Consider the following 27,062-nt stretch of genomic DNA (forward strand, 5'->3'; position numbering starts at 1 on the left):
TAATCCACATTATAAAAGAAATAAATATATAGATTTCAAAATTACTTTTTCAAAGGAAGTCGTACAAACTCAGCTTTTAAACAGAATATCTAACGTATTTTTCCCTCTGAAGTCAGATGTGCCCTTTAAAGCTGATGCTTGTCAAAGCAGACTGGCAAAGGGTGACCTTTACCTGATTATTTAAAAAATTTCACACCTCTGTTCACTGCCCTTTTCACCTATCTCATTAGACAAGACTTTTTTTTTAACCATTCAGGATAAGATATGTCTCAAACGAGAAGAAATATTCTTTATGTAATGTCAGTGTTCTTAAGGAGAATTATCTAAATTGATGTTGAGTTGAAAATAAACCAAGGGAAAAAGTAAGTGTTGCTGGGAAATGTTCTGATTCTAAGAATGCAGTTAGTTACCATATTGTTTGTATTATATATGAGGGTTTATGCATTAACTAGATCCTGACAAATCTCCTATTGAAGGTTATCATTCTGGGATGCAAACTGACCAACGTACTATACAGCAATTCAGTGTGTAACTCCTAACCTAATTGTGTAATTTTTTGCATGGGACTTTTAAAAATATATGTATCTTTTTCCTAAAAAAGACACGGTAATAGAAAAATTATACTTCAGTACAGTCCTCCTCTTTTCAGCCTCTGATGAAGAATCCTATTTTAAGAAATTGATCAAGGAAGAAAAGAGTCCCACGATGCTGCGAACATTCCTAACTAAGGCTCAAGTATTAACCTGCAGTGTAGTAATATTGAGCTAATTTTCCCATATGGATTACTGTTCCTCTGACTGGATGGCCAGGCACTGAACCGCCAAGAAAAGCTCTGTGACTATTCTGAAATGTCTAGAACAGATGACGTTAACCTTCAACTTTTCCAAGCTGAGAAGAAAATGATGTGAATAACAAGTTCTGAATTGAAAATTTTCCTCTCATATCAATCCTGATATCTTTAATTGAGGCTCCCATAAATGAACAGTGTAATTTCTGTAAATAGCTCCAAGCTTAGGAGAAGCACGTAAACAAAACATAAAAAGGATGCCTGTTTGCGAAACGTATACAATGGGAGGGAGGGAAGGAGGGAGCTTTTTCGATGTATGACTTTACCTGTCCTGTTTGCATATGTGAATAATAAATGTTATCTTTAGCAGAAGTTTTCCAGTCCATGTATAAAAAGGACTGGTGGTATCATTTTTCAAACCAAGAAGCTGAATGAATTTTACAAAGCATGCCCAGTTTTTCATGCAGCATGTCATTTTGGAATAAATACAATTATCCGAAAATATAGCTATCAACCTAAAGTGACCCGCTCAATGCTTTGATATCCAGATGCAAAAGAAATATATCATAATTTGGTTAGAATAAAAATATATGGGAAAATTCTGTCTTTGGTTAGTCATGTGTATCTCCCATTGACTTCAGTACGAGCCGCATAGTTGGCTCTGAAAGCAGAATTTGACCCCCAGTTCTTAATAGTCATCTGCAAAGGCAACAGATATAGAATCTACAAGCTCTTAATCACAAAAAAGCAACATATTAAACTACAGTACATTTCAGAATCTTGTCATTTTGCTCTTCCCTGTACTTTACTCATGTCGCAAATGCCAGACAGGGACTTGTGACCTCTTCACTGCCCTCTTCATATTGAAGGAAAGCTGATTCAATGTACATGAATAATATCATTTTGGCTGCATACATTCCTTCCAGTATTAAACTGAAAAGCTTCTATGATCAATGCTGTCAAGCTTTTCAGTCTGTGGAAATATCTAGGCATAGTAAAAGATTTAAGAGTTGTCAGCATGGCATGCTTTAATTTTTGTGTGAAGTAATATAGCACTGATTATTTAGCTTTACTGTCTTATCATTTTGTATGTATGCTTAATTTGCTGTAATTTTACATTTGATTATTAAATATAAGATACGTAATAAAAGGAACTAGCTCCATACCCAAACAAACAAGTTTGATACTTTCGACTTTGGCAAAATACTATGGTCACTTGTAGTGCAGTAAATATGCTTAGATTTTATTTTACATTTTTGATTTATCAAACAGAAAAATACTCCTGGGAGATTGCTAGAGTGAAAAACGGAGACCTCTATTCTAGTGAACGTTCTCATTTAACTAATATTTAGTTTTAATATAAAAGGTTGCAAAAACCGTAGGAGTGACAAAGAACTAATTGTTTAAAGCTAAAGAATTGCATGGTACAGTGAAGTTTTAAGCATTTTTTCCAGCACAGGACTTCAATATAATATCAACATAATAGGTATCAGAAGGCTAAATTACAAACCTAGAACCCAAGAAACATTGGGGTTAAATAAAACAAAACCAAAGCCCCTTAATGTCATTTCTTGGTCAAGTAGTTCTGAAGAAATCCCGCATTATGTACCATCCACAAACTGATCGTACATTTTAGAATCCCCACCGACTTCAACAGAAGTTTTATCAGAACTGAGCCATTAATAATGCAGAACTGAGCCATTTCCTTGCACAAAAATATTTTCTTCCACATTATAATTTATTTTTGCAGTGTTTTAGAAAGTGCAAAAGGGACTTCATTAATATAGGCCAACCTTAACCAAACAGTGTCAAGGTTAGTGGTTTTTTTCTGACTTCCATTACAAAGTTGATTTTTAATTGTGGGCATTTTACTGTACACGTGAATCTTCAGGAATGTAATGGAATGATATGTTTCTATCTGTAAAGGTACTTGTTTCAGTCACCCACTTGTACTTCAAAATGTTAAGTATTGTTATAGAACTGTGAATATAGAAGTAAAGCTTGTCATTTTAGCTACCTATGTTCAGTGCTAATCATTGATCATTTCAATGTGGACTTTGTATGTAATTTACTTTCCTACAGATTATCATTAAACAGCTCAAACATTACAATATTAAGTCCCTTTCAACAATAGCATATTTTGCACTGAATAATTCACATCTGTGTTTTCATTAGTAGGTTAGAGTTTATAGTCCTAAACTGTAATTGTGATTGTCTTCTGCAAGAGATTCTATAGAACAATCGATCTATCTCAATGGGATAAATAGAATTTAGCATTAAGATATTACTAGGTGTGTTTTATCGATTATTAATATGTGTCATCATTACAGTGTGTGAGCTTGCAATGTCATCTATACAATGTGTAGGTTAATGATCCAGTAAAACTTGCCCTTTCGTGTCCTAATGCTATTATAATTAGAGGCTGCAACAAAACACTGGATCCAAACATCCCCAAATTTTTAAGTGGAAATTCAAGCCCACTTTCTGATCTGAATGTGAAGATGGCCCTTATCATAATAATGCATCAGACTGAATGCCTGATCCAAATATCCCTAAACATTAAGTTTGTAGTTTGAGCATATCTCTAACTATAATATAGCTCATATGGTAGACACATTTTTAAAATATTTTTTTCATTTTTTATATATCCTACGTAAAGTAGTAGAAAGGAGAGGACAACCTAGCAAGAGAAAGGTAGTACATGTTCCTGCTACTTTAATTGTATTATTTCACATTTGTGGGTTTCACTCTATTGTTCTTTCCAACTAAGATCAGGGTTGCATTGTTCTAGGCACTGTACAAACACATAGTAAGAGCCAGGCTCTGCCTCAAAAAGTACAGTCTAAATAGGTAAAACTGACAGAGGGTGGGAGGGGAAAGAAAAGCACAAAGAAGTGAAGTGACTTGACCAAGATTTCCTGACCAGGTTTCTTAAGTTCCAGTCCAGTGCTCTATCCACTGGATGGTACTGCCTTCACTGAGATCCCATCATGTCCCTCCTGATCCCCCAACAACACCTTTCTTCAGCAGTTCTTCACAGGAGCATGAACTGATGTGAAGATTGAGTTCACCTTTTTAAAAGGAAGATCAGGAGTAAACAGAGTTTCCAATTTATTTTACTCTTTCAAGTCTACACCTTCAAAGCAGTCCAGCCCGCAGGGAGGAACACATGGAGAGTCAGTGGCTGGGTGCTGAGTGGGGAGGGGATGTTGAAGTGGCATCCTCCGGGCTTCCTCCACACTCGGCACCTGCCTGAAGCAGCTTGTGCCCAGTGTGTATTTAACGTTACATGTTGTGTTTTGTTCAAGAAAAGCTGAATCCAGCAGTTTAACCAGTCTCTGACTCAGCTTTTTTAAAAGAGAGTAAAAAATGAAAAGGTGCCAGGCCAGTGCAGTTGAAGGTTATAAGGAGGTTACGTGAAGGAGGGAAATCTGACCAGGCCTAGCCACATTTTTAGCTAATGCTAGGACTGTTTAACTAAAGCCACTGCAAAGCGGTGGTTCACCTTTGCCCTTGGTTTCCTTATTTTTTTTTGTCAGTTTTGTTTACAGAATGGGTGTATGGAGAGGCCCAAATTACAGTTGGCACTGCACATATGAACAGGAAGGTACCTAAACGCATTCCTAACTTTAAGCGTGTGGATAGTCCCATGGAGTCAATGAGGCCACTCGTCTTAGCCATGTGCTTAAGTACCTTCCTGAACTGAGCCCTGTGTAAGGAGATTGGGGGTGTAAGGAGCTCCTTCCTCCCACCCCCTTCTCCTCTGTCTGCACACAAAAGGGATGTGATTGACTTAACGGTGGATGGGAATGCCAGGAGTGGGTGCAGGCTAGCATAATTGGCAGCACTTACCACCCTAAGGAAGGTATGTCTGGGTCAGGCCAAGGGCGTTGCCATCCATCCCCCGCATTCCTGGCCTGCAAAAGACAGCACTGGTGGGAGGGAGTGCTGACTACCCCTTTTAGAAATTGACTTGAATAGCAAGTGACACTGTGCGGTGGTTTTCCTTCAGTATCCAGAATGTATTATGTCATGCACAGTACAACTAAAGAAACGCATTGCACTACTGCATGAGTCCTAGCAGTGCTTCATAAACTCCAGCCCTCCAGAGGTTCTCGTGTGATCTGCTGTTGTCATCCTCCAGTTTCCGGGGGGGATTTAAAGATGCATAGAACATCACCTGCCCAGTCAGGATATGACTTTGCAAGTCAGCGTCCAAAGTCATCATGGACACTTTTCTATGCTTAGGGCCTTTTTTAGCTGTCCTTAGTGGCAAACACTCTAAACTGCAAAAGACCTCAAAGGCAAAAAGGGTCACAAAAAAGCCATGGAGAGGGGACTCCACCCCAGGAGCACAGCACAGACGTGGTAACATTGAAGAGATGACTAGGGAGGCAGACCAGGGGCATGGCTAAGGGTAACACATGCATAATGTGCTCAGAGACCTACCCCTGGTTGAAGAGAGAATTGCTTTCTCCACCCTCCCTGAGTTGTATTGGGACTTAATCGGGGGACCTTCTCCTCATGCAACTTGAACTTAAGTGAAAGAGCTGACCAATGTGCCTCTTTCCTTTCAGATTACACATTCAGTGTTCTTTCTCAAACTCTGCTGCAACCATGGGACCAACCAAAGTTACAGAAGGGGTGCACTTACAAAAACAAAAGGCTAATGACACTAAAAAGATACATAACTCACTTGTTTTTCCTCTTCTAAAACATAGAAGTTTGTGTCAAATTCTGCTCTTGGATGCATATACAAGGATTGAGTTGCTATCAATGTATGTCAGTGTCTAAAGGCAGAATTTAACCTGAAATGTATACAAATAACAGGTGCTTATATTACGGTTAGCTTACACAATTTCCCTGTCACACTTGGTGTGGGGATATCACACTGCAAAATTGCTGCTGCTTACATGTGATGTCCATGTGATAATTTCAATGAAGAATACTTAATGTACACAATTGTACTTTTACTTTTGCCTATGTTCTAATTAGGCATGCAGTAAAAGATGTGAGTATGGAAGAGGGCTACAGTGGTCACCATTAAAGAATCCACATTTGCCAACTGTTATCACAGGTATCTTCTATTCTAGGAGAGGAGAAAACTGTGGTGACTCGGATGTTTTTATGAGGTAGACTTTTGGCAAATGGTTACTTTAATGGCAAGTATGTACTTTGAACTGATTATTAAAAAAGATTATGTAAAATAATTGAAGATGTCATGTATTGTAACTTTCATAAAAAGAAAAATACTAAATTCTGAATCCACAGGGTGTCAAAAAAAGGCAATACAATAATATGGGAATATTGTGACATTTCATTTTGTGCAATCACATACCATACATTATCATTATAGTGTAATTTGCATACAGAACATAATATCCATTTTTCTGAGACAATTTTACTTGCAATTTTCTAGCTCATTTATGTTTTAGAATGACTCTACCATTACTTTTTTTTGCATACAGTATGCAAAGACAGCATTCTTCTAACATTACGCTTGTCTGTGCATTCTTTGGTGCATCCCAAGAAACCACATAGAACCTGCACTGTCTGTGTAAGGGGGAAAGTAGGTATTTCCTCATGACCATATTAGTGATTTCTGTTAAAATGCAAATTGCCTTCTAGTAGCCAAGACGTGGCCAAATATTTTAAAAAATGGAAAGCAAATAACCAACCAGACTATGCATCTGACTATAAATGTAGAGAATCTCCAGCAAGTGAAAGGATGTACATAGTTAAGTCAAAAAGGTTAGATTATGTCCTTACATTATCCAACATGCATTTGCATTATGTAGAGCTCCAATTGTTAGTCAGCCTTTTAGCTTATGATATATGGCAAATTTCTGTTGTGAGCTCTCTCACTTAAAATGGTAAATTTTATATAAATACTTGAATTGTGTGTGTTTATAGTAAAAGGGGTTTTTAAGGCTGATTTTATAACATATATAAGCAAGTTAATAATGTAAATAGAATATATTCATATAAATGGATTTCTGTTAGTGCTTGGAAGTATACATGTACTAATGCTATCTGTGAGCTTTTGATAAAATACATATAGTGTTCAATCAGCAGATTACATGTTGCTGTTCAGAATCTATGCTGTATACTTCTCCTTTACAGTTCTACTTCTTTCATTATAGGAAGCCCCATATGTTATGTTCAAGAAAAATCATGATACATTTGAAGGGAATGACAAGTATGAAGGATACTGTGTAGATCTGGCATCAGAAATTGCAAAACATATTGGTATCAAGTACAAAATTGCCATTGTCCCTGATGGAAAATATGGAGCAAGGGATCCAGAGACAAAAATCTGGAATGGGATGGTGGGAGAACTTGTTTATGGGGTAAGCATACTAATTTTTGAAGTAGGATTTAACTTCTCATAACATTAGTCATAATATTCGAAGTATATATGCATTTCATTTGATCTGGGGCAAAGAAAAAAAGAAAATAACCAGAATTCAGTTTGAGCATTCATAGTGCTTTGTTATTTTCAAGTTAAAATCACAGATATTTTATGTATTCTACTATTTACTCAGATAAGTTGTTTCTTCTTAATATTAGTAGATTTTACAGTTTGGGCATTTTCTTTAGGTTCACAGATTGAAAAATTAATATTAGACTATTGTGATCATCCAGTCTGATCTCCTGCAAAACCCAGGCAATAGAATTTCACTATGTTACTCCTGCTTCAAGCCCAATAACTCAGCATTGAATGGGGTATATCTTCTAGAAAGACACAAAGTCTTGTTCTAAAGATTTCAAATGATGGAGAATCCACATGGCAATGTGTTGTCAGTGTAATCCACAACTAGATTACTCAAAATAAAACCAGCATTTCTCAGAAGGATGGCATCAATGATAGGATTTAAGAGTGAAACTAACCAGTTCTGAAACTATGACTGCACATTCTGTCATGATCCATGGAAAGTCTCCTCAGAATAGCAAAAAAAGTAAGATTCCTGAATACAGATAAAACAGGAACATTGAAAGAAGCAGATTGTGGTTCCAAAAAGATGGGAAAATATCTAAGGAGACTTGCAGCGTCTATTATTACCAAACTTAGAGAAGGCTCAGAGAGCCACCTAGTGGCTCTTCATCTTGGTGATAAATTAAAATAATCCTGAAATTATCTAAGTGAGAAGATTTACACTAGTATGCACTGCTGTGAAGATTGCCTGAACCAGTCTATAGAGAAAAGAAAAGAAAAGAAAAACTGAGTGAACAGAGTTTCACCCTAAACTCCACAAATTTCCCAGGATCCATGCAATTACAATGAAGGCCAGGACCACGCATACCAAAGCCCTGTGCCTTTTTCCAGCTCCCCAGGAGCCTGGTTCCAATAGTGCAGTTTTGCCAGATTTTCCCTGACAGACAGCAGCTCTTGGAACCCCCAGGCATGGACCCTGGGGCTGTCCATGCACTTCAGGAGAGTGGGAGATGGTGCCACAGATGTTGCTGGTCTCTCTTTCCACATGAGAGTAGGGAGATTACCTGTGCAAAGAAGAACCTACCTGTACAGTTCCCAAGGACCTATCCCCGTCTCTGTTTTTAAAATGTGAAAAGACTGCCTGAACCCATCTAAAGTGTGAGCCTCTTCTCTAGCAGCGTGAAGGCAATACAACTGTAAAATTCTATCAGGAAAGTAAAACATGAGAATTTAGCAGAATATCTTTATTACAGTAGTTGCAAATGAAGAGCCAAATCCTCAAGTGGTGTTAATCAGCATAGTTCTGTTGACTTAATAGGAGATGCACCAGTTGAGGATCTGGTCCAAAATGTTAGAAAACTTTAAATAGATTGAGAGATATTTCATAAAATATATGAAGAGCTAGTAGAAACTTTTTAAGTGCACTCACTATAGCTGAATCATGAGAGAGATGTTGGCCCTCCATATAGTTAGAACCAATTCAGAGAACTTCTTAGCAGAGTTTGAAGCCTATTTGTCCTTAAATAATCTATCTCATTAAAGCTGCAGTACTGACTAAAAATACCAAGAGCATTTAGCAAGCTCAAACAAGAATTAGTGCCAGCTAGATGCTAACTTCAATAGAAATGAAAAGCATGAAACCTGTGTGTGATATCTGGGGTTGCAAATGAACTGTGTGAACCAGACACCCGATACATGTGATAAATACTTATTTTTCTGTCGGGGAGAAAAGCGATGAAAAGTCTCATGACACTTAGCAATTGAGTGTAGTAGTTCTTGTGCAGTTCCCATGTTATCATTTAGGGAAAATGGAGACTCAGTTTGGTTCTAGGAGTGGTCTATTGGAGTGTGAATGAGGCCACCATAAAGCACACCAACTGGCTGTGCTAGAAGAACAAAGGATAGCGTGCTTGCTATCTCTGCCTTTATGTACTGCTATTATTTCCAGAGTTTGTATCAGCACGTTGGATCCCATCTTCATAACAACATAAGGCAGCATTAAAAGCCAGTTCTTGTTCCCACTGCTCAGCCCAAGTAGGTAGCTGTTTAGGATCTCCATAGGAGGGGGTGGGGAGAGATCCTCCACCCACAACCACTAGAGTATCTTGAGCACCTTCCAGTAGTGTATTAAGTGATGTGACTGACATCTGTCACATACAAATTTGTTCTCCCTCTTATCCTCTACCCTGTGGAGAATTATGCATGCATTGTTGTAATGTTTATTTTTCTAGGGGTTTGTTTTGGTTGGGGGTTTCTTGGACTCCATAAATGCTATCTAGAAATCCCAGTCTACTCTCCTGATCTATCTGAATGACAGTAATAGTCTCGACAGTACTCTACAACCCTTGATAACTAGCTTATTCACAGAAGCACCTTGTGGTGATGAATGCCATTAGCGATTTGCAACAGGTGTTTCTAGATGCACTAGCAGTCAACCCCAATTAAATATTCATTCTCCTGACACAGAATGTTATTCTTTCACTGTATAAGGAATAAGAAGGTCATTACCCATTTCTGTCAAAGTCTGAGAAGTGATGGGATTCTAGAGTTCATATTTTTATGTGCTTATTTTAAGACAGCACAATATGATTGGTGGTCAGGGGAATGACTAAATATTATATGTACTCATAGGGATGAAATATAGCACTCCAGCGAGTAAAACTGTCCTTAGCATCAGACCTAATCTTGCCATGATACCTAAAGTCTGAAGGATCCATAACCCATCCATGCTTGATAGTAATGTAGCCTGGACTGAAATATTGTCATAGATGTAGGATTTTCAAGTTTATGTTGTCGCTGTTCAGCAAAACTCCAGTTTCACCAGGCACAAAATAAAGTAGAAACTGGATTTTATGAACAGCCAGTTATATGAAAGAGGTGTTGATGAAGAACAAGTCAACATGCCTTCAATAGATTGGAAAGCACTTTGCAGTGCTTTGAAGGACAAGAAAAAAGTGATGCCTACACCATACTGAAATGTATGCACCATACCTACTGTAATTTTGAGAGGTTCAATTTTATGAACTTTTCAATTTTATGAACTCCTCTGTCCCCAATTATTTTGTAAAATAGGGGTTCAACAATGTTGAGTCATTATTTGTATAGACTAGTGTTCCTTTTAGTAATCACTTAAATCCATAATTGTATCTCTTTACTTTTTCTGGGGAAACAATAAAGTAGGAGGTTTAATATTTTGGTGAACACATCATACTGAAATAACTATAAGAACATCTTCCTTAGATTACCCAGACAGCAATCCTCATCAGAATAAGGGTTTATGCCTGCCCTAATGTGCAAAACAGTATACTTGTGAAAATCACTCCAGAGACCGCCAAGTTTTGTGGACAGACTCTGGCAGCTAAAAATAAATCCAGTTAATTGATGTCTAAAAACCCTGCTTCATCACCACTCCACCTAATATCACAGAACTTGAGAGACTTACCAGGAGCCCTGATATACTCCCAGTATCTGTTTGGCTATAGAGAAGTCAAGTCTTAGGTGATACTTTTTCAGACCAATAATCAAGTCTACTACTTACAGTGAGAGTTATTAAATATGGCAAGTTATTGTCAGTATACAGAAGACTAGAAGTTTCTCTGAATCTTTCAGATATCTAAATATGAGAGTGCTGCATTAGCCATTCATGCTCACAGTAACTGAAACTTCAGAGAAAAGAAGATATGGCATGATGTTCAAATTCAGCAATTAAATTGCTCTTCTGCAAAGAGGGGATTTGTATGTGTGAGAAATGCAACTTAGAGAAAACAAGCAACATTTAGAGTAATCGTGGGCTGTTTCACCAAGTAGACAAAACATAATGATACTGCCAACCCCAGTTTTCTGAAATCATGAGTGAGGCCCAAGAAATCATGAGATTAGCTTAAAACTCTTGAGATTGTATATATGTGTGTATATATAAATATATATATAGGGTTCTTTTTCTTTACTTTTTGGCTTTTGAAAAACTTCCTTGCTTTAATGAAAACTGACATTCTCATGTGATCACAGCTCTCCAAGAGCTAGGGCTATAATAAAACCACCAATATTGGGAGATTTGCAATAAAATTGTGAGAGCTGGCAATGCTGTTGTAATGTTTACCCAAAATACAGGTATTGCTGTAATGGCTGCCATGCAAGCAAGTGAGATTTCAAACATATTTCAAAACAAATTGTTGCTATGAAATTGGTTCAGCATTTTCAGTGGCTGAATTCAAGCTGTCTTATTTCACACTCTAATAACTCATATTATCAAAAGTTCTAAAAGGCTCAAATTACAGCTGTATGGTTGCCTCTAAGGGACAACCCATTACACACACATTCTTCAAAAGACTCTTCATGTACATATGTGTGCATGAATGTGTATAGATAAACTAGGTCAAATCCATTGTTGCTTTAATTCCAGTTGAACTCAGTGAAGTTATACTAGGGATGATTTTAGCTTATATTGTTTCAGATTTGCACAATGAAAAAATTACGGCTTGATGTATAATTATTTTCAGTTGGTGCTTAGGTTAAAATTGTACAGTGGGACTTTCAAGTGCAGATATAATCTAAGGGTCTGGGAGAATTTCTAGTATAAGTCTCCATTTTCAGAGGTTTATCATTTGGCTACAAAACTTGCTTCTAGCTGGAATGTGTCTCATTCCTGAACTGTTTTTAACATATAGATTTTTTTTTTTAATTTTAAGAGTTTTTAGGCATTTCAAATTCTACAGGAGTACAAAAACTTATAGCATTTCAGATTTTCTTTCTGGTTTTGTATCATACAATCAACTTGCTCAGAGGTTAATTCAGCAAAGCATTTAAGCGCATGCTTAACTTTCATCATGTGCTTACATCCCATTGAAGTCAATAGGACTTAAGCATGTGCTTAAGTACTTTGCTGAGTTGGCATGGCCTTAATCACATGCTAAACATTTTAAGTGTTTTGCTAAATTGTGGCCTATGAACCACATTTTTAAGGATGCTTGTCCATAACATGAATTTGCAGCATTTTAGTACTTATACAAGAAAATTAAGACACTGATGTCATGGAGGCTTGGGAGTCAGTCTTGGCTGCCCCTGTATGGATGTCTTGGGGGTGAGAGGAGGACAACACAGGGACACTATTCATCACATGCACAAGGGAGCCAGGCAGAATGCTGCCACTAACAGTCCCAGGGTATTACTCTGCACCATTGATCTCTGTGAGTGTTTTCCCCTTGATTTCAAAGAGTACAGATTTAAGCCCCTGAGCATAATAGTGGCCCAAATAACACATCCAGTAATGCTCCACATCTTAGACAAAGCATGGCCAGTCAGGTTGGTTGAAATGTGAGGGACCTGCCCTCTCATTATATCACCTGGAGGGAAGTGTGGTGGATGGCAGAGATGCTTCACAGTACCACCACCCAGTTGCCACATCTCTGCTGCCCTGACCCATTCCATGCCTCCGGCTGCAAAAGTCAGAATTTAGCCCTTAGAGCCTAGCTCCTGGGCCAGATGCAGCAATTGCTCACCATGTTTTTCACAATGTATTAAGTGTTTTAGGCCCATAAAATAAAAAATCATGTTAGGGAAATATCAAATACACATGCATACAACAGATAATACCCAGTCATCATCTATGGAACCATTACAGTGCATGCTGAGAATGTGTGTTAGCCACACACGTCAGTCTGCTGTTATAAATTTCCTTCGTATATATTTTGGATTGGTGGCACAGTAGAGTATTTTAATAAAACATCCATCAATGTAGTCAGTGTGCTGCATCAGCATGACCTCCCTCCACAAGATCTTTTACTTTTATAAGAGAATTTTATTCCAGGCCTAAATTAACAAATCTAAGCAACCTGGCATAATACAAATAGGCTACATGATAGCAGACAGCATGACAGATTCTTTTTTTTCATTCATGAAGGATAACCATGCATAGCAATTTCATCTTTTTTGATAGAGTGTCTATGCAGACCCACTGGCCAAAACATCCAAGTGGGGGCAGGGGAATAATTCAAGGCTGCATCCGTGAACTACAGTCACCCCTGAACAAAGGCAATGCTCGAGCTCCACTCCTGGGGATTAAGGATTTATTCCAAATGAATCCCAGAGAGATTCCCTGTACAAAGCTATTCAACTCAGGCTTTGCATAGTGGTCTGGAATTTGACCCTATGGGACTTTTCTATGCTTCCTGTGGGAAGAACTAACTTATCACCAGCTCTATCATACTTTGTACTTATTAAGGAGACAAGAGAGAAATTTAGGCCAATATCTTATTTTCTCATAAACCAAGGTATACATTATTTATTTTTATTAAATATTCGTGTTAGAGACTCGCCTAGAAACCCAGTCAGGATTGGAATTTCCAATATAAACATACTAGATCCATGTATTCATGTGTTCGTCTCAAATTCAGGTTTTCCTCATCAACTGTAAAGGTGGTGGATGGAAGCACCACGCTTTTTCATTTCCATTCCTGACATGCTGCCTTTTAACATGATCTAAGGTAACACCAAAACAAACGTATGAATGCCCTGATCCTACAAAGACTTAGGCACATACTAAACTTTACAGGCTTATATCTTTGCAGCATCCAGGCCTTAATTTGTTTCTTTCCTTCATTTCTATATTTCTCATACTATTTGGAGTGCACAGTGGGATCATTTATTTGCTTCTTTTCCCGCAGGAGGGATCATATCAGACAGAAAATTTGGTTATCTCTGACTATATCTGATGGTTTTGTAGACAGAACTATTACTCTGCACATTTGGTGGGGATCGCATGATTATTATAATTTTGTTTTAAGTTTACCTGTTTTTTTACTTACTTTAACAACCTAGGTGATGCCTCAAATGATCTTTTTTAGGATTTTATTCTGCAACCCATCACCATAGTATCTGAGCCTTCCACATTATCTGTATACTAAATTATCTCTATACTTCCTATTCAAATATAAACCTGCATTTTATTTTAATAATTGATTAAATTAATGAAAAGAAAACATAAATAAACCTAACAATTTGCTGGTGTTAAAGCTGTAATTTTGGAAGTAGCTGCTTAGATGATTTTATAAACCAAATTCAATTAATCTATGCATCTATATTTCTTTTTCTTCTAGAAAGCAGAGATTGCTGTTGCACCTCTGACCATCACTTTGGTACGAGAAGAGGTCATTGATTTTTCTAAGCCTTTTATGAGTTTGGGGATATCCATTATGATCAAAAAGCCCCAGAAATCTAAACCAGGAGTGTTTTCCTTCTTGGACCCTTTGGCGTATGAGATCTGGATGTGCATAGTCTTTGCCTACATTGGTGTCAGTGTGGTCCTGTTCCTAGTTAGCAGGTTTAGCCCATATGAGTGGCACACAGAAGAGCCAGAGGATGGGAAAGAAGGACCGAGTGATCAGCCTCCCAATGAGTTTGGCATATTCAACAGTCTCTGGTTTTCCCTGGGTGCCTTTATGCAACAAGGATGTGATATTTCCCCAAGGTTCGTGTCAAATCTTTTAACTTTTGCATTTTATCTTCAACACTCATGATGCCGAGCTGCATACATTTTTCCTTTTCTTCTTTTACTGGTGCTATGTAGAAGTTCACTGTTTGTGGAGTTTTTCCATTTAGAAACTACAGCAAGAGTATTAGAGAAACTGCTTAGGAATTTTATCACTATTGGTACCTTTCAGACTTCAGTGTAAATAAATCAGGAACAGTTACTTATTTTGTCTGCTGATAACTTGTACACATAGGGGCAATTTCTTTGACTTCATTGGAACTGTACAAGTACTATACCTTGCCCATTGTATCACAGTAGTAACAGCATGCAGGTATGCTATCTGACCTGCATGAATGAATGTCCTAGTTTTGTTTCATATTAAATTGTGCAGTCACTGCTTGCAGAGTATCACTGTGTATAAGACAGAAAATGCTTTTAGTGACTATTTCTGATAAATACTATATAATTGCCAAACTTCAAGGGTTGGACCTGAGCATCCAAACTTCCCCGGATCCTGGGGAGAACTGCAGGAACTTTGATTTGAATCACTCACCACCAGCTCATTAAACATTAAGGCCAATTTTTTCCAACGTGGATGCCTAAACTTAGCATTAACAGTGGGATTTTTAAAAGTGTTCAGCGCTGAGTCTAACTCTGCACTAACACTAACTCTGCAGCTCTTGTAGTCTGTGGTAATTACAACTCCCATTGATTTCAGTGAGAACAAAATTAGCCCAATGCTGAGTGAGCATTTTTCAAAATCTCACTCTAGAGGCAAAATCATGGATCCCGGATCACACATTCACTTTGCCATCTAAGAGAAATAGCCAACTTAAAAATGCATCATCTTTTTACCTTTTAAATACCTCTGTTTTGTTTTTAAAATGTTGTATGGATTTGTTGCTCAAAATCATGACCCAGAAACAGCAATCTTGTTATCAGACATTATGAAAACTTAGAAAGTTCTGCTCAATTCAAATATATTCTTCCTATTCAATTTCTTAGCCCTTTCTTGGGCAGACTTCCACCTGTGTAAAATGTCAGCAAAAGTGAGTGTTCCCAATGAGGACAACCTAGTGACAAGTACATAGGATTTGGAATCAGGAACTTCCAAGTTCTCACCTTGTCTCTGACACTGAATTCTTGTGCAGTCTCAGGGAAGACACGTAAGATAAAATTTTCAAAAAGTCTCTAAATGACTTAGGATCCTAAGTCCCATTTTCAAAAGTGACATTGGTAATTCAGAAGCCTTTCTCATTGAAAAGTCAATGGGACTTGGATTCTTAAGTGTCTAAATCCCAGATTTAAGTATTGCTGTGCTCAGCATTGCAATGCCTCACTGATTTAGAAACATCAACCCCTTTTAAAAAGGAGATTTAGGTTCCTAAGTCAGTTAGGTGTTGCGGTGCTGAGCACGGCAATACCTAAATACATTTAAAAATCTTAGTCACTTTTGAAAATGGAAAAGTTCATTGAAATCAGTGGGTGTTAGGCACCTAGGTGCTTTTGAAAATCCCAGGAAGCCATTTAAAATCTGGCCATAAATTACTTATGTGGGTTTTTTTTAAATTATCCTTTGGCCTTAGTACTGCAGCCTCTACTCAGATGAGTCTCCTTGAAGTCAAGTTTTGCCAGAGTAAGGGCTGCAGGATAGGCCCATTAAGCCATGTACTTCAGATTTCTAATTTGTAAAATATTGATAATCCTTCTTCATCCAACCTTATAAAGCTATGGTGAAGATTAATGAAATAATATTCTCATTAACAGGAGAATATTCACTGTTAATATGAACAGTATTATATACAGTACAATGTGAATATTATTCAACAACCAAACATACTTCTGCTTGTGGCCTATTCAGGAGTCAAAGCCAGGTTTCCAGAGGCGGTAGCACTAATTCGTGCTCCCAGAGCCTTTGTAGTTTCATATTATGAGGTTGGCAATGTATATGAAATAAAATGGTATGTATCTCAATTGTGTTTGCTACACTAAATAAGGCTTTGAAGAGTACTGTTTCCTTTCAGAACATATGCTTACATAACACACAGGGGAGGAAGGATGATACTGTGTATAAGGCAATGTCTCTGAGCCCAATCCTGCTCCCTTTGAATTTCATGGCAAAACTCCCTATGACTTCAATGGCAACAGAAGCAATCTTTTTTCTGCCTGTTTTCTCATCTGTATACTTGGCAAAGTGTTTACATCAGAGAAGTGGTGTAAGGCTACATATTCATTAATTTTGCACAGCATTTTCCTCAGGTGACCGGTGGCACCGAAATGGAAAGTATTATTTATTACTTATTGATTGCCAATAATCCTGTTGTTATGCACAGCTTCTTAAATAATTACCTGAAACTACGGGTTTCCAGACAGCTGGAGGAATATGTACTGGGGTTGTTTCCCTATAAGTGGCAAATTACTTACGAGTGGCAATAGCATTCCAATACTACCTGCAGCATATTGTACACTCACGGGAGCGTGGGGACTTTGCGTTTTGTTTTATATTTTAGAAGGAAGAATAGAGCGCGCCTTGCTTTACTATTTTCACTCTCCGAAAATAGACGACACTTGTTATAAATCCTGTATAGCGTAGTCTAGCAGCAATTTCCTGTATTAAAAAGTATCAAGAGAATAAGCACTAGAGTATTCGCAATGCCATGTACAAATAGCACTGTTTATATACTACATTGTATATTATAGGCCTCATCATTTATGACGGGCGTGTTATTATGAAATATACAGTGGTATATTAAACTTATAAAATCTCACACCCATTGACCGTTCCTTATTAATAAATACCCAGTAATAATGATATTTCTCACTCTCTCTTTTTCTTTCTCCCCTTGGCATAAGAGATAGGAAAATGTGCATTATCTTATTCGTGTTTAGATCCCTCTCAGGTCGCATTGTTGGAGGTGTTTGGTGGTTCTTCACACTCATCATTATTTCGTCATACACTGCTAACCTCGCTGCTTTCTTGACTGTTGAGCGAATGGTCTCGCCCATAGAAAGTGCAGAAGACCTTGCCAAACAAACCGAAATTGCATATGGAACACTGGACTCAGGGTCAACAAAAGAATTCTTCAGAGTAAGTTGGCATGCTTAATAAGGACCATCCTCCCTACAGACAAGTCTACGATGAAATGTTCAGAATGCTGAAATAATGTTCCTTTACAAATAATTATGTTGTGGTTTGTAGCTCCTGCAAATTCTGAGGTTACAATTTCTACCTCCAGCGCCACTTGTTAGCATTTGCAGTCCTTTTAATTTGTAGAAAGGTTATTGATCTTGACACATCAGGCAAGGGAACAGCCCTGAGGGATAGTGGAACCAGAGATAATTAGAGCAGCATTACACTACTGATTCATCTCAAGCTACAGTACTGAAATAATATCCAGCATTGAATGAGCTATGATGATTATAAGGAGTCTTGCTGTTTTGCTTCTACCTAGAGGTTCTGCTGGGGACTCTTTTGCTTTTGGGAAGTATATGAAGCCTGGTGACTGGATACAAATTTTACTAATCGCTGACTTACATAGAACGTGGAAAATGTGATGTTTTTGTGGGTTTGGAGCATTACAAAACAGCATAAATGACCAGTCATATGAATTTGTTGTGTGCTATCTCTATTGATTAGTTCATTTTCATTTGTTTTCCTATATCAGTGTGGTAGGGAGGTATTGTTCTCTTCTCCCAGCAGTTTGGAGACAGAAAGCACTGATATTACCAACAGTACATAAAAACACTGATCATTCCTGCTTAGTTTTCTGTCTCTAGCAGTCAGATGTACAGCCCAGTTGGCTGAACTGGTATGAGTCTTAGTGTTCTCACGTCGTTTTTAGCTAGACGTTGTTAGCCAGTAGCCTCATATGAGATTAATTAACTGCCAGGTGCTGGCTAAAGTTCATAGAGAAAAGATGTTTTCAGTAGAAACAAGGAGTTGGAATGTTGTGGTTTTTCTTTTCGTTAAGTCTTGTTAAAAAGGACACTGACAAATGCCAGGGTGTTCCTCTCCTCCACCCCCTCCACCCCCCCAAAAAGAGACCATTAGGATTTGCCTTCAGACTGAAATCTCTCAACTAGGTATATATTTTTAACAAAACTTAAATGTGGTTCCAAAATAACTGACAATATCCCTTTAAGGATTTGACATAGAATCTGCTAAGCGTTCCTAACCTGCCTATAGTTAGGTATTTTACCACAGGAGATGCATGGAGAAATTTTAGAAGACTTTGTAAAAATGTTTTAGTATTATTTTGCACCTGTACTGTGTCCATCAGTATGGTGGGTGCCTTACTGAACATACGGCTAGAAAAGACCCTGACTCATAGATTTTACAATCTGGGACTCTAATCTTGCAAACACCTATTCATATGTTTAGCCTTATGTGCAATCCATTGTTCAGTGTGTGTTACATGTCCTCTCTGTACCCACTTATTAGAGAAGATGGGTCTGTTACAACTTATAGCTCTGGGTCTGGAGGCTGGCCAAGATAGTGGCTGTCACATACATGGGGGCTTGTCTGGGTTTTGAACAGCTATGATCCTGTGATGCTCCAGATGAGTTCCTTTTGTCCTGAGGCAATGTGTAACCCTCTGACCACTATGTGTTATGAGGACTCGTTGGTGCCTGGCCTACAAAGTCTGTCTCTTTAACTAACTTCTGAAGAGTCATGGTTCTAGTTTTGCAGATTCCAGGTTCGATCCTTGGTGTAGACCAAAATGATGACCATTGCATATGAGTAGTTCCATTAACTAAGCTAACACAGTAAGGGTAATTAAAATATATAAACGGCTGAGGAATAAGGCAGCTTTATTTAACTTTAGATTCATTATGTGCATTTATTAATAGTTCCCCATTATTTTTTAATATACTTCACATGCCTATCATAAAATCTCACTTCTTGTTGGCAATGCTGCAGAGTGCGTGTATAGGATTTGGAAAAAGAAACAAAGAATGGGACCCTTTTTCTGAAGCTTCCATAACACTTTGACAAACTGCAATTTTGAAATAATGAGGTCAGCTCCTTTGATATAAGGACGAACTACCAATTTCGGCCACAATACTCTTGTCATTTTTTTCTAGTCATGCTGTAATGATAACTACTATATTGTGCTTAAACTCTGTATTCTATGTAAATAACGAGGGCCATTTTAAAAAAGAAATAGCATTCTTGAGTCCACCTGTGGTAAACACCATTCTTTCACTTTAATCTTTGGAAATTAAAAGAATAGCAGCAAGATCAACTGTGTCTCAACATTTCCCCCCCTGTATTTTAGAACATAAAAACAAACAAGACAAAAGTAAACACAAAAACTAAATGTAACTGCACATATAAATGTGAAGCTTTAACGAGCACTAGGCTAGCTGGAGCACTTTGTTTAAATCATGTATCTGAAGGCTTATCTTCAAAAGGATTCTGATCTAGGCAATGTTGCCATGTCTATTGCAAAAAATACTTAACAAGAAATATAGGAGAAACAATAAAGTATTTCCAAAGGGATGCAAACATCTTCACCTAATTCTTTTACAGTACAGACATTGAGATCCCGCCTTGATAAACATTAAAGGAAAACTGCACCTGATTCGCTCAGTCCAGCATTCTAAAAGGTTAGAAGACAAAGAGCACTTCTCATCATTTTGGGGCTTCATGCTGTTGGTTACCATTTTATTAATAATTACCATCTCAATGAAAAATGATCACTCATGACCCTGACTGTATGGGGTCCAAATGTCAGAAAATCTAAACTAATTTGCAGTCTGCTTTAGTTCTGATTGATCAGCAAGAGAAAAAAATGTTCTTTTTAAAAGTCAACTTAAAAGAAAAACAGAGTTCCTTTCTCACTGTTATTAAAGCTGGCTGGAAGCTGTGAAAGCTGAACATTGAGAGCAGTTTGCTCAAAGGCAGAGAATTAAATTTCAATTGTTTTGCAGGAAAAAAAAGTCCTATATGAAAGGTAGCATTGTCTAGTGGACTAAGTATGAGAATTCAAACCTCTCACTATTTCCTTATATTATAGTATGGAAAATCTATTGGTTTTCTGTCTCGTTTTCATTCTAGTTTAGCTTATATATTGAATGTTAATGCTGACAGAATTATTCAGCTGAAAGTTGGAGGCTTGACAGTGTTTCTATATAGATGAGGACTTGTTAGAACTTCAGTGCTTTCTGTTTGCCTGATGGGAGAAGGAAACTGAATTATGAAAAAGGTTTTTTTAAAAAGACCTTCTTTAGGAAATGTAGGCCATGATTTGCTAAGACAGAAGAGTGAAAATTTTACCTTAATTTATTATGTTTTAGTTTTAAGAGAGAAACCAGCACACTATATTTTCACCTTATCAAGAATCTCGCACTAAAAACTTCAGGAATGATTGGGAAGTAGAGACAGATAAGGACACGTCAGCATTCTTGATATGGCGCCTGATTCAGCACTGCAGTACTCCAGTTTTATGCCAGTCTAAGTGAAATCAGTGCAGTTATCCTAATGTAAAATAGGAATAATACAGTGATGAATCAGGCCCAGATCCTGCTCCCAGTTACACAGATGTAAATGCAGAGTAACTCAATAGTTATCATGGCTTATGGGCACTATGGAAGTAGTATGAATTGATACCAAGGTAACAGCGGCCGGAGCTGGTTCCATGGACATGATGAGCTGTGTAGGTATTTTTGATGATTGGAATTTTTTAGCTGTCAGTATTTTTTCCATAACACAATAAAATAGAGTGTGTGCACCAGCTGAAAAAAATGAAGAGATTTTGTTAAGCTCCTACACAAGGCATATTCATGAGACACTTGTGGTAAAATGCTGTTCACTAGCAAACACTGATAAATGTTCCAACCACAAAGATGTTTCCTTTCACCATTCTCCTGTGCGGGTGAGACATTGTTCTCTGGCCATATTACTAATACAATTATTCAGTAATTGGTACAGATAAATACTTCAGGGAGTTTTTCTTTATCTTCTACAGAGATCCCATACTAACCCTTTGAAGGTAAATAGATTTAAGTGAATACTTAATTCTTTAATTCCAGATTGTCTTGTAAAATCTCCCCAGTTCCACCCATTCTGCTGGTCATGGAACAAGGTGCTGACAAACCTCAACTCCCACTGAAGTCAGTGGGACTTTAGGCTGATTCAGCATCTGTCCCTATTCAGAAAAGCACTTAAGCACATTCTTAAGTCCCACTGACATAAGGTTAAGCACACGCTTAAGTGCTTTGTTGAATATGGATGCACATAAGCATTTTGCTACTTTGGGGCAAGGAGGCACTCAGCACCTCCCAGGAGTGCTCAGTACCTTGCAGGACTGAGCCCAAAAACCTAATTCTGCTTCAATGGGAACTCCTATTGACTTGTACAAGAGCTGGATGGAGCCCCCTAGAAAATTCTAGTTTCACTAAAAGGAGCCTTCTCCTCCCATGCCAAAGAGGAAGGGAGAGATGTCATTTGATGTATAGCTGCCAGCATTTTAAAAGTTGTGCATTGTCTAGGTTTGAATATATGTATCCATATTGTTGGGGGGAGTATGGGAGTAAAGGTAGGTGTACATGTTAAATATGAATAGCAAATACGCAAAGCCTTATTCCTGACAATAGAATTTTTCTTTTCTTTCTTTCTTTCCTTCTTTCTTTCTTAATAAAGTTTTAGATAATTACAATAACAAAAAAACAATACCATCTTTTCCCACCTATAAGGCATTATCATTTGTAATTGTGCTAAACATGCACCAGGGAGACAGATTTCCAAGTAATCTACAACAAGCTATAAATTTATCATACATTTCTGGCTGAGGTCTGAAGCACTGGTACAATCCTGAGATGACAGGAGGAAGGGCATGGTAGGCGAAGGGTCATGGATATTGGAATTCTCTATCCCATAACACAAACGAAAGACCAAGATGCCATGTCTTTGAGATCAAAGCTCAATACACCATTTTGGTTCCTTTTTAATAGTGTGTGTGTGTGTGTGTGTGCACATCTGAGATTTGTTTATGTTTGTTTTTAGCGTTGGGTGTATTCCGAAGTAACTACTCAGTCTTTACTCAAGCAAAACTTACTGAAGGCAATAGGAGTTTTGACTGAGTAAAAAGTGAGCATTAAAACTGAGTAAGGACTTCAAGATTTGGCCCAGTATTTGTGGGAGGCCTGTTTTCTTTTTCTCTTTCTCCTGCTCTGTAGTTTTTAAGGGCTATATTGCCCATTTGTAAGTTTTGGCTTGAATTTTCAGTCACCCTAAAATCCTTTTACTCTGCTCTGGAAGTGAAAACTGCCTTTGTGTAGCTGAGACTTCAGGCCGATCCTTGCAATTATTTTATTAAGGCTTCCAGAGGCTACAGGGTGCCTAAAATTAATGTTTGTTGTTATTATATTATTGTTATTTACTGTGTTTGTTTTTTTTAAATAACCAAAGCGTGCAAGGAAATCTCTTGCCCAGGTAAAATTGTCCAAAACCTGCTGGCATGAGGGACCAGCTTTGATCAATTGTACATTGAGTTGTGATGCATTCGATGCTTCAACGTCTAAGGTGTATCTAATTTCCCTTATTTTTCTCCAGAGATCAAAAATAGCAGTGTATGAAAAGATGTGGACCTACATGAAATCGGCAGAGCCATCAGTGTTCACGAGGACTACAGCAGAGGGAGTAGCCCGTGTTCGCAAATCCAAGGGCAAGTTTGCCTTCCTCCTGGAGTCCACCATGAACGAATACATTGAACAGCGAAAGCCGTGTGACACCATGAAAGTGGGAGGAAATCTGGATTCGAAAGGCTATGGAGTAGCCACACCCAAGGGTTCTCCATTAAGGTGGGTGGAATAGTATAACAATATAACATGTGTTGTTATAATATTCCACCTTCCCTGATGTCCCTGATATAGTTCTTTTTGTGTTGTGTGTGAACATGGTATGTTATGTTTTCTTTTACTCCATTTCATATTTTTGATCACCAAGGAGGTAACAGTTTCTGATAGTGATGTAGATTTAATAGCTATTGTTGACGTATCTTTCAAGGCCATATAAAAACCAAACTGGTTGAACACTAGCTACTTCGTCAACCTAAACAAATGTTAAGAGCAGCTGTTCTATCTCACCAGCTTCTTTCACCAAATTCAGCCCTATCTTGCATGATATCAGTAATATTCCTACATTTTATGCTTTGGTTATTGACTCTGGCTTCTATTTTCTAGATAAGAAGCTGCTTGTAGCATCTTATTTCAAATGTCAACATTTAGGAGATAATCAGTGCCAGTGTTTAATTTATTAAAACACCTTCTTATCTAGGAAAAAAAAGTTAAAGTTTGTGTTTCTAGCATTATGCATTTCAGGAGTGCCTTCAGACTCACTACTATTCACATTTACATGAGCACTCTGAAATTAGAAGATAAAATTATTCCGAAATGACTTTAAATGGAATCAGGCTTATTCGATCAAATAGGAGACTTTCTGGCTTACAGGCAAAGCATATTTGTTTTTTATTTAAATCTTTAAGGTAATAAAATTGGAGGTGTTAGATGTGTGATAAAATTGGAAGCATTTTAACACACATCTGATACCTCCAATTTTATTATCCTAAAGATTTAAATAAAATAAATGTTACCTGCATGATCACCATGCTGGGTTACTTGCAAGAGGCTCTGATGAGGCAGATGCCTGGAGGAAATTAGGTGGGTTGAAAGTGAGAGTTGCAAGAGACAAAATAAGGAAAAGTGTGTGCAATCAATGATACTAGTTAGGAGGAAGTAGAGAAGAGAGCACCTGTCCATATGCATAATTTCCATGTCTACAAAGAAAAACCTCATAACTGGTGTAAAGATAATGGGCCTGATTCTGAACTCACTAGTTTTACACCATTTTAACATCATTGACTTCAGTGGGGTAATTCTTGGGTTACACTTGTATAAGTGGGGGGAGAATTTGGCTCATTTTATCCACATCAAAAGGAAAACATCAATGTAATGTGAATTAGAGCATGCTCAAGGAAAAGTCAGGCCAGTTTTTTGGTGCCCAGATATGAATTTTGGTCCCTGACTGTAGATACCATCGAGATTTGAAAGTTTGGGCCTTTGCAACCAATGGAGTGGTAACAGAAGCTAGGCTAGAAGAAGATAGAGAGAAATGAAAAAAGAAAAATGTTAATAATAAAGAAGGAGATGGTGGAATGTCATGAGGTAGGAGGTTATTAAAGTTAAAAGGCAATAGAATTGGGAAAAGCAAATTCATTATGTCCGTGTATTTTTGGGATTCATAAGCCAGAGATATTTATGATGTGTTAATATCTCTTTCTCACTGTTTCAGGCAAACTACGGCTACAACTGCTAGGCAGCACTGCAATTATGACTAGAGCTTGCATCTCAAATAGTAGAGAAATACCCACTGATGATGTACCCTTACTTTACTATGCCAAAGCCTAAGCAAAACCACTCGTATGCATGTTAGCTGCTGTCAAGTCTATTTTAGCAATCTTAGGATTGTTTCCTGTGCACATGTTTTATAGGGCTTTTTAGTCAGTTTCACTGTCTTCTTCACAGTGTCCACCACCAACGGCAAGAAACAATCAGCTGTAATAACCGTTAGCCAGTGGAGATTTTTTTCAGTTTGGCAGATTGGACAAAAGCGGCTAGGGGGCAGGGGGACCAAGCATGAAGCAATTATGTATAAGGTCGGGGTAAGGGAGTCTGGGAATATAGCGCAATAACAGATGGAACAGAGGAGGCTGCTCAAGTACGTGTATAAAATGCTTGCAAAGATCCAGGGTGACATCCTCTCTCCACTGACATCAGTGGCAAAGCTTCCATTGTCTTCAGTGGGGCCAGGATTTCACCTGAATGGGTAACACTGTAACAGCATCACTATGATAGGGGATGAGATCAACTAAATTTGTTTTTTGAATTCCACTTTAGTGCACTATAAAAATAATTCCTACTCAACATAAAAATCAGACCAAACCTTCTTTCAGACTGCCTCATTTGGCTGTCTTAACATCCATGCTTTTCCTGAGCCTTTCTTTCATATGTGCTGAGCTGCTTATGCTCCCGCTGAAGCAATTTCACTCCACCTCATCCCTCCTCAACCCAAGTGATGAAACCTCAAGTAACAGACAAGTGCTCCTAACCTATTGAAAAACATTAAGAAACCCACATATTGTTCTGAAAAGATATACATGAATAACCAATAATACTTCACATTCATAACACATCCATCTATATAATATATACAAACACTAGAGATGAAGGAAGAGTATTATTTCAAAGGTAACTTTGTGTTAACCATGTTCATGATCCTCCTATGTTTATTTGCTATGAGTATTCCAGTACTCAAGCATTAATTCACATACATTTTCAGGACAAGTATATTTTTAGCCACCTGCTTAAATATTTTCTATGCCGTATTTTGAAATGAAGTATTTGCAATGTGAAGTCTTGGGCCCGGTTCTCCTTTCCTTTACACTGCTGTAAATCGGGAGTTACTTCATGCAAATGCAATAACAATTGTGTAAAGCTGTTGTAAGTGTAAGGAGAATCAGGCCATCCATCTCCACAAGTGAAGTATAGAAAGAAACAGGGAAAAGATATCTTTCCCTGTTACATAGTCAGTGTGCGGTATAACACCAGCAATTTATGGGTCTCTCTACTCTCACATTAATGGAATCAGATATTCATTACATACAGAAATACTATGCATATTCATCACCCCACTTCTGATGATGAAATCCTCCTGTCAGAGACCTCTGTGGACTGATCGCTCATTTTGCATGTGATCAGGACAGTGGATTTCAATTCAATCCCTTCCCTTTGTCTATGGGAGCAGGTTTCAGACTCCAGCAGGGCTCAACCAGTAACTAGTGGCAAATTTTAATTGATTCTAGGGACATTTGATACATGAATATCACTGAAGTGAAAAAAAATGGGAACTGTTTGATGGGAATTTGTTTTGTGCCAACCAGGCAGTACTGTGCTATCATGTGTCTCTCCTTCCCTTCTTTTCATGGATATCCATTTATTTAAAAAGAAAAGGAGTACTTGTGGCACCTTAGAGACTCTCAAATAAATTGGTTAGTTTCTAAGGTGCCACAAGTACTCCTTTTCTTTTTGCGAATACAGACTAACACGGCTGTTACTCTGAAATCTGTCATTTATTTAAAGTGTCATTAAAGTTTGTCACCTTTGGAAGAGAATTTGGAACTAAGGACAGAGGCGGCCATCAAAAAGTCAACCTTTGCTAACAGGTACTGCCCAGTTACTACGGTTATTTCTCATTCCCAGCATGCTGGGGATTTTCAGTATGTCAAATACTAGTGTCGGTACTCAGCAAATGATGACTTTTTAATGGCAGCCAGTGTTGCTTTTCTCTCATAAGTGGCAAGTTCAACAAT

General features: G+C 37.8%; 1 protein-coding gene across 11 annotated transcripts in view; it reads left to right on the forward strand.

Annotated features, from left to right (window-relative positions):
- GRIA4 (glutamate ionotropic receptor AMPA type subunit 4) overlaps window positions 1-27,062 on the forward strand; it is a 278,227-nt gene that overhangs the window by 210,320 nt on the left and 40,845 nt on the right. For 10 of the 11 annotated variants that reach the window (XR_012640150.1, XM_074957244.1, XM_074957310.1 and 7 more), the window contains 4 exons: window positions 6,931-7,137; window positions 14,318-14,688; window positions 17,581-17,779; window positions 23,249-23,496. Coding sequence is in view for 10 of the 11 variants with exons in the window: in XM_074957244.1 (XP_074813345.1) it covers window positions 6,931-7,137; window positions 14,318-14,688; window positions 17,581-17,779; window positions 23,249-23,496 (1,025 nt within the window). In the remaining variant the exon portion in view is untranslated. Of the gene's footprint in view, window positions 1-649; window positions 2,794-6,930; window positions 7,138-14,317; window positions 14,689-17,580; window positions 17,780-23,248; window positions 23,497-27,062 lie in introns of those variants that run through there. The other variant, XM_074957302.1, reaches the window with a different exon arrangement.

This window comes from Natator depressus, chromosome 1 (assembly GCF_965152275.1).
Source record: "Natator depressus isolate rNatDep1 chromosome 1, rNatDep2.hap1, whole genome shotgun sequence".
Lineage (NCBI taxonomy): Eukaryota > Metazoa > Chordata > Testudines > Cheloniidae > Natator > Natator depressus.